The sequence below is a fragment of the Puntigrus tetrazona genome, chromosome 6, assembly GCF_018831695.1.
Source record: "Puntigrus tetrazona isolate hp1 chromosome 6, ASM1883169v1, whole genome shotgun sequence".
Classification (NCBI taxonomy): Eukaryota; Metazoa; Chordata; class Actinopteri; order Cypriniformes; family Cyprinidae; genus Puntigrus; species Puntigrus tetrazona.
In genome coordinates, this window is record NC_056704.1 from 19,817,926 (window position 1) to 19,829,773 (window position 11,848).

At 37.5% G+C, this 11,848-nt stretch overlaps 1 protein-coding gene across 1 annotated transcript; it reads left to right on the top strand.

Moving 5' to 3' along the window:
- The first annotated feature begins 1,911 nt into the window (after positions 1-1,911).
- Positions 1,912-11,777, top strand: prkcda (protein kinase C, delta a). Its single transcript, XM_043242321.1, is given in 19 exon segments — positions 1,912-2,068; positions 5,390-5,518; positions 5,889-6,088; positions 6,193-6,259; positions 7,479-7,638; positions 7,716-7,747; positions 7,982-8,067; positions 8,150-8,279; positions 8,504-8,604; positions 8,701-8,791; positions 8,871-8,916; positions 8,918-9,002; positions 9,084-9,257; positions 9,736-9,827; positions 9,953-10,015; positions 10,126-10,264; positions 10,372-10,560; positions 10,647-10,775; positions 10,873-11,777. Coding segments are annotated over 18 exon segments (2,052 nt in total). The 5' UTR covers positions 1,912-2,068; positions 5,390-5,409; the 3' UTR covers positions 11,032-11,777.
- Positions 11,778-11,848: the final 71 nt, after the last annotated feature.

Consider the following 11,848-nt stretch of genomic DNA (forward strand, 5'->3'; position numbering starts at 1 on the left):
CTTTTAAGTGTCTTATGTTCCTCTGCATTGCAGCAAGGAGATGAAAAGAGGGGGAGGAAAAAATTCCTCATTTTCCAACAATAGATAGAAGCATTATCTATTCTTTCCTTGGTCTATTCAAGGTAAATTACTCAGTCTAACATTGCGTAGAGACATAAATATATAAGACATCTCTCATTTTCTAAATCATGCCAGCTGCCCTGATCTACTAATAATACACAGGAAATAAACTTGTTTCTATAAAAAAACGTTTTTCTTTCCCACTTTCCTTTTATTTGGTGGTGTTTATAAATGTAAACTTAAATGTGTCGTTCCATTTAAATCATTACACAGTACTTTTCGTAGTACTTTTCAGAGTACTCTTTTCATGGGTTTGTGGTGGAAAGCCTTCTGTTTTACTGACATATAAGGTATTACCAATCTGTCAGACAGCTGTGTGTGTGCATCTTTGTACGGAAGACTGTGTCAGACGCAAAGTTTACAGCACTGTAAACTTCTCTCTATGCACACCAGTACACTAAAACTAATTCATCCGTTATTTATCCGATGTCCTTTTTATAAACAAAGAAGACAAAGACGAATGATTAAATATCATTTAATTGGTACTTTACATATATTATAACAATACACCATTTTGTAGATCCACTTGATTACAGATATGGGGTAGCAAAGCAGCCCCCTCACCACCTCCAATTCTGCACCAGATATCTACACACACATAGGCTCTGCAACATACTGTTGTTTCTTTGCTTTTTTTAAATCTCACCCACACACTTAAATCTAGGACATACACTCCACAGCACTGCGGACCAAGAGGAGGAAAGCAGGACAAGACTACAAGCACACGCACAGAAGGATGTCGGTTTTCACATTTTGTGTCCTTAACACCCACAGTTATGTGACCTTTCAGTGTATGTTTTATAGGTAATATTCCATGGACGCAATATAGAAACCAGACACAGCATCTGTTCCTCATCTCAATGTCTCTTGAGTAAACTATCTATAAATCACCAGCCAACACAATCACTGTTTCTGTTTGCATGTGTGTCCAGCTGTGGACAGAATGCTGGCATGTGTGGCAAGCTGTTTTAACATTTAATCCATGATGATAATAATAATAATAATAATTAATAATAATAATATTCTCTTTTGTTTTACCAGTGTAATGTATTAACGCTAGTATTGTTTAAATTTGACTAAATATTCAGTGCTAGTGCTAAAATTTCCTGCTTCTCACTTCTGAAACCGTAATATCATGTCACATTCAAGTTCTTTGTTGTTGAAAAGAATCTGAATCATGAAGGACACCAAGACCGTGGCGAGGGTGAGGGAGAGGGGGCCCTAATACGATCTCTCCATTCCCAGATGTGTTTCCAGAAACCACAGCAGGGCCCCTGAGCTGACATGTAACTCAACTGTGCCTCTGGCTACCTGAAGTTTTTTGAAGCACTCCTCTCTCTGCCCTATGCTTTCATGTCAATCTCTCTACTGTCCTATCAAAAAAAAAAAAAATCCAAATGTATAGCTTGTATAGAACCTTATGATAGTACTGATAAGATTATTCCAATAGTGATTTGTAAGTAGCCCCTAGTATTTTACTAGTACATTACATACTATACTTATTTCCTACCGTTAACTTATAGAATATATACTGTTAATTATCAGAACACTTGCAAAAATAAAAAAACAGCATGGAATATAAAAGAATGAGGAATATATGTTGAAATGGCTTGCCATAGGGTCGTTCCCAATAGAGGGGCATCTAGAGGTACAGTGCCTGCCCTTCACATGAGCCCTTTGCAAGAGGTCACTCGCATACACACTGGATGGACTGATACAGAGTCCACAAACGCACCTGTGCTCTCTGTTCAGCGCACTGGCTTATTAAAGTGTCATCCGAGCGCGCGCGAGGCAGAAGAGGGATCGCGCGAAGAAAGAGAGCACCTGTGCGACGTCACTCCGCCCTACTTTACTCAGAACTCCACGAGCGGTTTGTACTTCCTCAAACGGCTCAATCACTGAAGCGCGCAGGCGTCTCACAGAAAAGTCCGCTTCTTCCGGAGGAGAGGTAAGAAGTTAGCAGCCCTTCGTCGTTTTTTTGATCGAATGCTGCTTGGTCGTGACAGAACTTTGGCGATGTTGCGTTTTAGAGTGTTTGACTCATTTTCTTCGCTGCTTTTTCCTGATTGATGCGCTGAACGGATTCGAGCCACGACCGCGGAGGCAGTGTGTGTTTTTAGATACGTTCGACTTTAATCCTTCTCCTACCGAATGTTTTTATGACTTTAGATTTTCCAAAAAAAAGCTTAAACATATCTTTAATCTGCTGAAATGGTATATAAAGGGCGCAGTTTCGCACACTTTCGTGAATGCCGCTGTCTACTGGACCTTGACAGAATCGGCGTTTTCACACTTTGTCTCGCTAGACAACACATAGCGTTAGTTGTAAAGGCAACAGAGGTTGTGTCTCAACCTAATAACCTACCTAGACAGCACTTGAATACATTGCAGGCGAATACGCAGTCAGCTGATGATAACGTTAACTTGTTACTCAAATGCTGCATGCGCCAAGGATGTACAAAGACCTAGCTAGTTTGTTGCACAACTGTTAGTAAAAATAAATATCGGTAAATTATAATATTTCTATCCTATAAACAGCTCCAGTTTGTGACATTGAGGGGGTCTAAAATACCACTGACACGGTCCTGTACAAAATATCAATTATTATCGATCCTTTACACAAAACAGATGGAGCGTGGTTCTGGTTGAGATGACTAAGTGTTTGTGTGTATTGGAGCATGGTGGAAATGGTTATGTCACATTTTACATTAATTATCTACGGTTTTATTTGTTGTCTGTGTTTTGTTGACAGATTTCAGTCAATTTTCTTTAATATTAACTATCCATCACCACATCAGCATGTGTCTAGTGTGATAACTCTTTGCCGTGGAGACACATCCTGCTGTGGTTGAACAGTTTACACCATACCGCTCTTTCATTCTGTTCAAGGGTGTTGATAGTTCCTTCCTGTCCCGTACATTAGATGTTGTGTGCATTACTGTGGACATGAGTGATGAAATCTGCTGTTCCTTTTGTCATCAGCGAACTGAAAGGCTCCATAATTGGTGTGCAACAATGGTGCATTTCATGCACTTTAAAGCAGTTGGCTACAGTTATTTTGATAACTTAATGATAATTCCATCAGAATTTAGTTTTTATGCTTTTAGATGCAACTAGATTTCAGTTATGCGGTTGTTATGGTCTTCTGATTGTTATACGGTTCATAGAGTGTTCTAGGCGATTTCTAGGTGCTTGCTTACTGGGCAAGTCAAATTAAGACACTTTGAAGTATTTATGAAATAAAATCTAAATATGTAGCACACCACAATCTCCTTAAGTTGCGCCATTTGTGGCACAAACAGTGCAAGATCACTTAATCTCTTAAACTGATAGTTCACCCATAAATGGAAATGCTATTATCACTTACTCATCCTCAAGTACTCACAAACCTGTATGACCGCCTTTTCCTTTAAGGAACATAGAAAAATAAGACATTTTGAAGAATGTACCAGTTCCCATAAAAAAATGCTACAAAAAAAAAGTTAACAGGAATGCTAGCATTCTTCAAAATATCTTCTATAGAAATAAAGAAAATTATACAGTTTTGGGGACTATGTGACAATGAGTGAATTCCTATATAAGTAGTTCAATACTTACGGATTTAAACAGACCACTAATCCTTTGAGCAATAGTACTAGTTTACCTAACAAGGCCGTGTGCACACAAACACACTTCTTAAACCCTTGTAATTGTTTTAGCTATTATTATGGCTTATCATAAGGCATATGAGAACAGCCATTCTCTTAGCACTCATTTTAACTTCTTAAGTCTAGTAAAGCGCATGGAGCGTGTTAACCACACCTGCCCACCCAACATACCACCCCTCGCTGTTTCTTTTCTTCTCTCTATCCCTTTTTTCGCACATACCAACACAGGTCCACAGACTCTTCTAGCTTTATCTGTTGTATTTTTGCTGAACAGGATTGATGATGTATATGTGATAATCTAGAGAGACTCTGACTGATGTGACATGGATAGTTTCGAAATTGATTTCATACAGTGCTGCAAGCTTATTTTATCGACACATTCTTCCACAACACTGATTCACTAATACTGAGCTCTAATACACACACTCGCGCGCGCACGCACGCACACAGGTTGTGTTAAGTTTTCAAATGAGATGCTGCAACATGTTTGAACATTTCTGTGCAGGTTTCAGACATGTTTCCACAAGTGCGCTGCCTAATTGAAGCACATCAGTGTGTGTATGAATGTATGGGTGTGTTCAAATCTCTCTCTCTCCCCGTCTTTCTTATTCTTACACACTCTGTAGTAATGCAGCCTAAGTCACTGCGATACAACAAGCAAGTTTGTTATGAATTTTCTGTTGCAGTCACAGCCTGGGTCACGCCATTGGCTTTCGACAGAAATGGGTGGAGTCCTTATGTTATACAAGACTGATCAATTTAAGCCCTAATTTTTGCCATAACCTATATATCTCATTTGGGTCGTGTTTCAAATGTTCTGATTCACAATAATAAAGCAATATCATGCAATAAAAATTAACATGATGAGTGAAGGGTAATGTTAGAGATCTCTTGTATGAGAGTTAAATCATAGAACTTTAGCAAAAAGGCATTGAAATGTTATATTATATTTTATTTGTATTTGTTGTATTTAAACACTGCAAATACTAATGTAAAGAGTTAAATTGTGATGGTTTTGGTTGTGTGTAGCACCTACCTGCCACTCTACATACCTTTTTGAAGAATCCCAGCGTTTAAAAACTGCAGCTCAAGAATTTTTATTTCAGGGTCACTGACCATGTCAGTCTGATCATTTCTGCATGGATTGTTTTCTGAACAAGCAGAGGAGCAGCTTTTAAGAAAATATAGTGAAGCACTCAATCTCATTTACATCTAAAAGAGCATTTACACTGAAGCCTCAAAGGCACAGGAAAATTAATCCTGAATAATACTAAAGGTCAGACAGAGGGTGGATGACGTTTTTGGTCATAATTGATTACAAGTAACAAAGCATTGCAAAACTACTAAGAGAACAACAAAGCAACTATTAGATTTAATTATAGAACTAGAGCAGAATTTAACATTAATGTTCCAACAGTCTCTGCAGGTACATGTGCTAGCATGAACAAAGTATAGGTTTCTGTTCATGATTACAAAATTACTGAATATTAAAATATTATTACAATAATGTTTTTTTTAATCGCTATATACAACAATGCTGATGTTTGGCTGCTGTACTGAACATTTCACCAAAACGCATCGGAAAAGTCATATGAATTTTGCTTGTCTGAATCTTTTTTTAGGCTGTGCCTGAGGGGTTGCCATGGCCCCTTTCCTGAGGATTGCGTTTAATGCCTATGATCTTGGCACATTCTCACCAATGGCTGAGGCACCATTCTGTGCCGTCAAAATGAAAGAAGCTCTAAGCACTGGTGAGTAAATGTGTATGCGTTTATGTGTGTGTAATGGATTTCAAGTGCATGGCTATGTTTGGAATGGCGTACTGCCATGCGTCTTGCGCTGTTTTCTGCAGTACACTGCATGCGCACAGAACAACATGCAAATCCTCCATCTGCAGAGAACTGGATTACCTGCTTCATTTAGCCAAATGAGTAGTTTAGAACAGAGCTCCCAGCACGGAATATTATTTCCCACAATACAGTGCTCTCATACTTGATCTTAATTTCGATGCAACTAAAATTTCGATTGCTATGTTGACTCTAATTTTTCTGGATGATTAGTGTATCAGGACTGACATGACTTAATAGAGTTGCATCAAAAATGTCCTCCTTTCTCTTTAAGAACGAGGAAAAACATTGATCCAGAAGAAGCCTACCATGTATCCTGCTTGGCGATCCACTTTTGATGCACACATTTATGAGGGACGTGTCATACAAATACTACTCATGAGAACCGCAGAGGAACCTTTAGCAGAAGTTACTGTAGGTGTGTCCGTGTTGGCAGAACGATGCAAGAAGGCAAATGGACGTGCAGAGTTTTGGGTATGTGACAATGTGGTTATGTCTATACATTTGTGTCTTTGAATACATTGAGTGGTTGCGTTTGTACATTTACAGGTAATGTTATAGTCTTGCTTCATTTTTAGGTTGATTTGCAGCCTTCAGGGAAGGTTATGATGTCTGTACAGTTCTTTTTGGAGGATACAGATGCAGGTAAAACACAATAAATCACAATAAAATAAACGCTCTAAAATAATCATAATAGTTAATTTAACTGGATTGCCACTCTCATAAAAAATAATTATATGTATATAAAAAAGAGAATTATTCCTATTATGCTCATCCAGTTTAGTACATCCACCCCCGGTTAGTGGCAATAATGGGTGTTTTACCTTAGTGCCACCCTTGAGTTTCTTCTCAACAGACGTTTCAACCCCTGTTTGAATCTAGCCTACTGCCGTTAGCTGTGGGAGGGGTCAAGTGCATTGGCTAGTTCTTTGCATAGGAATGTCTCTGTTGAACGTGTCAGAACAGCTTGTCTCTCTGTTACACTGGGACTTCTTCAGACATTCTATCTGTGTCTCTTTTTTTGTTGTTTTCTTGTTTTTCGAACACAAAACATTTACCTGCAGATTTGCAAAATGACATCACAGTTTAAAAGTTTTGGGGTGGTCTCATGTTCACCAAGGTGCATTTATTTGATGAAAATAGAGTAAAAAAAAAAACAGTAATAATGTGAAATTGTTAATTCAAGTAACTGAGATTACTGTTTAAATATATTATGAAATAAATTATTCTTGTGATGACAAAGCTGAATTTTCAGCAGCTGTTACTCTAATCATTCACGTTATATAAGCTTTCAAAAAGCATTCTAATATTGTAATTTTGTTTCTGAATTTTTTTTCATGAATCTTAAAAGAAAAGCATTGATTTTAATAGACAAATATTTTAAGTGTATAAGCCTTTACTACCTCTTTTGATCAATTTAATGCATACTTGTTGAATAAAACAATTTCTTGCTTCCGTTTGCAAAATCTTTCTTACCCCAAATATTTGAACAGTAGTATATTTTTGGTGCTAGGTAATCTGTGAGTTGGTTGAAACTTGTTTATTATTCAGACTTAAAGAAGCTTTGCACAGTATAATTAGGCTGGTTGTGAATTCACTTGATCCCAGTTCGGTGTGTTTCTTAGGTGACGTTTGCATGAGATGCTTGTTCAAAAATGGAAGCGAACAGAATGTAGACACTTTAAACATTGGTCAAAAAATGTAATCAATAGATACAAACTAAATAATGTATATTATGTGTACATATAAAATAATTTTTATTTAATATTAATAAAGATTTCATTAAATCACTGTTAAAAAGTTTCCTTTCAAACTTCAATTCCCCTTCCATCGTGTTTAGTTTTTTTTTTTTTTTTGCTCTCAGACTGCCGTCATTCAGTAGTGTCAGAAGAGGAAGCACCCACTCTTAATCGCCGTCGTGGAGCTATTAAACAGGCAAAGATTCACTTCATCAAGAACCATGAGTTCATTGCCACTTTCTTCAGACAGCCCACCTTCTGCTCTGTCTGCAGAGATTTTGTTTGGTCAGTCCCGCTTATTCAGTAAGATGTAAGAAGCTCATAACACATTTATTCTTATCATTTTGTCTTTCGCTTCCCAGGGGTCTTAACAAGCAAGGTTACAAGTGTAGACGTAAGTATATTTTTCCGTTTTATTTTCTGTTATCCTAAATACCTGTCCACAGTTGGTTTTAGTAAGAATGTGCTTTAAAAGGGGAAATGCATAGATGAATTGCTTTTCATTGTTCACCGTTTACCTGTTTTACTGTGAACACACAGACACGCACACACACAGCCTCTGAAATTCTGTCCCAATGGCTGAGCCCCTCTTTTAAATAAATATTTTATTTTGTTTTTTCTACACCAGAATGCAATGCAGCCATTCACAAGAAGTGTATTGATAAAATTATTGGAAGGTGCACGGGCACTGCAGCCAATAGTAGAGACACTATGGTATGAATTGTATTACGCTATTCTCTTTTTTTAAGTTTGTTTTATTGTGCCATCGTTATTTAAAGTCTTCGTGTGCCTACAGTTTCAGAAGGAGCGTTTTAAGATTGACATGCCACATCGCTTTAAGACCTACAACTACATGAGCCCCACCTTTTGTGACCATTGTGGCAGTCTTCTGTGGGGTCTTGTCAAACAGGGCCTCAAATGCGAGGGTGAGTATACTGCATTGAAAAGCCTAAAAAGTATGTGTTAGCCATTAACCGTTTACTTTCATTTTTAAAGCGTAGTGTTTAGAAAGATTTAAAAATAGTTACCAGCCCACTGGTCAGTAACTCTGAAAATTGTTTAGTTATAATTACATGGTAAAAAAAGATTTTTTTATTTGGTGTTGTGTAAGTCACTGAATATGTGTTTGCAATCATCTCTTCTCTTTCAGACTGCTCCATGAATGTTCATCATAAGTGCCAGACTAAAGTGGCCAACCTGTGTGGCATCAACCAGAAGCTACTGGCAGAGGCTCTTACCCAAGTCTCAACTGTAAATATTAACATTTGCACAGGCCCAATTTATGAGGCACTTGTATACTATAAACTCTATTTCAAGACGTTAATGCTGTTATATTTAACATTTTAGAAATCCACCAAGCGACCTGAAAGCAACTCCCAGAGCAACACACAGGATGTCGCCGTTTACCAGGATTTTAATAAAAGTCCTGAATTTAGTGGTAAGTGTGGCTGGTGGTAATTAAGCGCAAGAATTAAAAATGTTGTTTTGATTTAACGGCAATTTCAAATTTTCAATAGTAGATGGGGCCCCTTACGGTCGTCTGTGGGAGGGTTCGAGTCCTCGCCCCCTCTCGAATCACCCACCAAACACGGATCACTGCTGAGCATTTCGTTTTCCACAAAGTCCTGGGCAAGGGAAGTTTTGGCAAGGTAACAAATTAACTTTGCTATTCCTCAAACACAAATTCATGTACAAATACAGATACATGTTCATCATCTTTCTGTGGTCAGGTGCTGTTGGCTGAACTGAAGGGCACTGGTGAATGGTTTGCAGTGAAGGCATTAAAGAAGGATGTGGTGTTGATGGATGATGATGTGGAGTGCACTATGGTAGAAAAACGAGTGTTGGCTCTCGCCTGGGACAATCCATTTCTTACACACCTCTACTCCACTTTTCAAACCAAGGTAAAACACATTTACAGAAAAAAATAACCACAAAACTGGCTCATTAGGTTCTATACCAAAAAAAGCTATATATTAATGAACACTGCCGTGAGTGGTTTTTAATTGTTAGCTATAAAACACATTTTTAAGTTGTTTATCTTGGTGACACTACAGTAAAGTTCATTATTTAATTTTGGTTAACAACATTAGTAAACATGAACTTAGAATGAACAGTACTTCTACAGCATTAATTAATATTAATATAATTATATTCAGCATGTAGTAATGCATTATTAAAATAACAAGTTGTTTGTTAACATTAATCAAAGCACTGTCAACTAACATGAATAAACAATGAATAACTGTATTTTCATTAACCAACGCTAACAAAGAGTAAAAGTGTAATAAATGCATTGTTCATTGTTTGTTCATGTTAGATAATACATTTAATATTAACAAATGACACCTTATTATAAAGTGTTACGTTTATCTTTAACAGGAGCACTTATTCTTTGTGATGGAGTATCTGAATGGAGGAGACTTGATGTTTCATATACAGGAAAAGGGGCGTTTTGATCTGTACAGAGCCACGTATGTCACACGTACACACAAAAAAATTATATAATTAAAAAAATTGTCGAACCCTTGATTTAATGGGCACTTGTGGCATATAAATGGCAACAAAGTAATTGTTTTAAATGGACTTCTCCTGCCAGGTTCTATGCCGCAGAAATAGTGTGTGGCCTGCAGTTTCTCCATTCCAAAGGCATTATTTACAGGTAAACATAACTCTTTCTACATTGTTTTGTTGTATTTATTAATTACTCAACTCAGAATTCATATAAAGGCTTTCTGGTTAATTTTCACCGTTGCTTTCTCCATTTGCCAGGGATCTCAAATTGGATAATGTGATGTTAGATGGAGATGGTCACATAAAAATAGCTGATTTTGGAATGTGTAAGGAGAATGTGTTTGGGGAAAACAGGGCCACAACTTTCTGTGGAACTCCAGATTATATTGCTCCTGAGGTATGAAACATATTTTGGGGTTGGTTTACTCTCAGACTGCCGGTCTAACCCCAAAATATATACACAGCCTTGTGTTGACCTGATGCATTTGTGTGTGGAAATCACAGATTCTTCTGGGTCAGCAGTACTCATTCTCAGTAGACTGGTGGTCCTTTGGGGTGCTGGTGTATGAGATGCTGATTGGACAGTCTCCTTTCCACGGTGATGATGAGGACGAGCTGTTTGAATCGATCCGAATGGACACACCTCATTATCCGCGCTGGATAACAGTGGATACTCGCGACATGCTAGAAAGGGTACACGTGCATGAATACACCATTAAAAACAACACAAATTAAATTTCTCCTATTACACTATTTATCTTAATTTCTTCTGTTCACAGCTGTTTGAGCGTGACCCATCACGCCGTTTAGGGATTGTGGGTAATATACGAGGCCACATGTTCTTCAAGACCGTCAACTGGCCTGCTTTAGAAAGGAAAGAAGTTGAGCCCCCCTTCAAGCCGAAAGTGGTAAGTTTTCCCACTCGCTTTTTTCTTTTTTTCTTTTTTTTCTTGTAATTTTTTTTTTCCTCATTTGCTCTTTTTTTTCTTCTTTTTTTAATTGCAGAAAGCTCCAAATGACTGCAGTAACTTTGACCGGGAGTTTTTGAGTGAGAAACCCCGTCTCTCACACTGTGAGAAAGGCCTGATCGATTCCATGGACCAAAGCGCTTTTGCTGGGTTCTCATTCATTAACCCAAGAATGGAGCATCTTGTGCAAAAGTGACACACTTAACATGTTTTCAAAAAGAAAAAGAACTGTTATGTTTATGTGATTGTAGTATTGCGCCAGTTTATTGCTCCAACCAAACCGACCATGAGCACTCTCCTAAATCTTCCTTTAAAAGAACTGAACTCTAACCTTCTGAGATAGGACAGGCCCTTTGTAGCCAAATATATATTTCCAGACTCCTCATGGTGCCCCAATCTGAATGCAATTTTTAACTTGCCCTTGCAAAGTTAGGATGTCTAAAAATAACTTTGCTGGGTTAGTGCAAACTTGACCGTTGAATGCAGGGAGTGCTGAAAGTTCAGTTTGGGGAAAGAGCAATTAAAAGATGTGTACAAAAACAAATTAGGTCAGAGATTATATACAAGTATTGTTTAAATCAGTATGTGCATGATACAGTCATGGATTATGTTGTAAATTTCTGCTGTGATCTGCATCTGTTCTCTTCGCGTATGTTTGTGGGTTAATTGTTTGAACAAAGGATTGACCGTAATTTGTTGAATGTGTGCTTTGTAAGTGCTGAATATATTGTATTTTAATTAGTTTGAAAACAGTGTATATCTGGTACAGAAACATAGCTGTATTAGCTCTGAGAGTGTTATCTGTTTGTGTGTTTTAGTGTGTATATTGTTACATTTAAGGTGTTTTTATAAAATTAAGAGACTATGTGATCAAATACCATACATGACTCCGTCTTAGAATGAGAATTTCACAGGGGCCAATAAAAATTTTCATGGTGAGAAGACTTGGACTGAGATATATATTTACCTTGAGAGTTTTTAGTATGTCACTGGCATTTTAGGTTTGTAGAAAT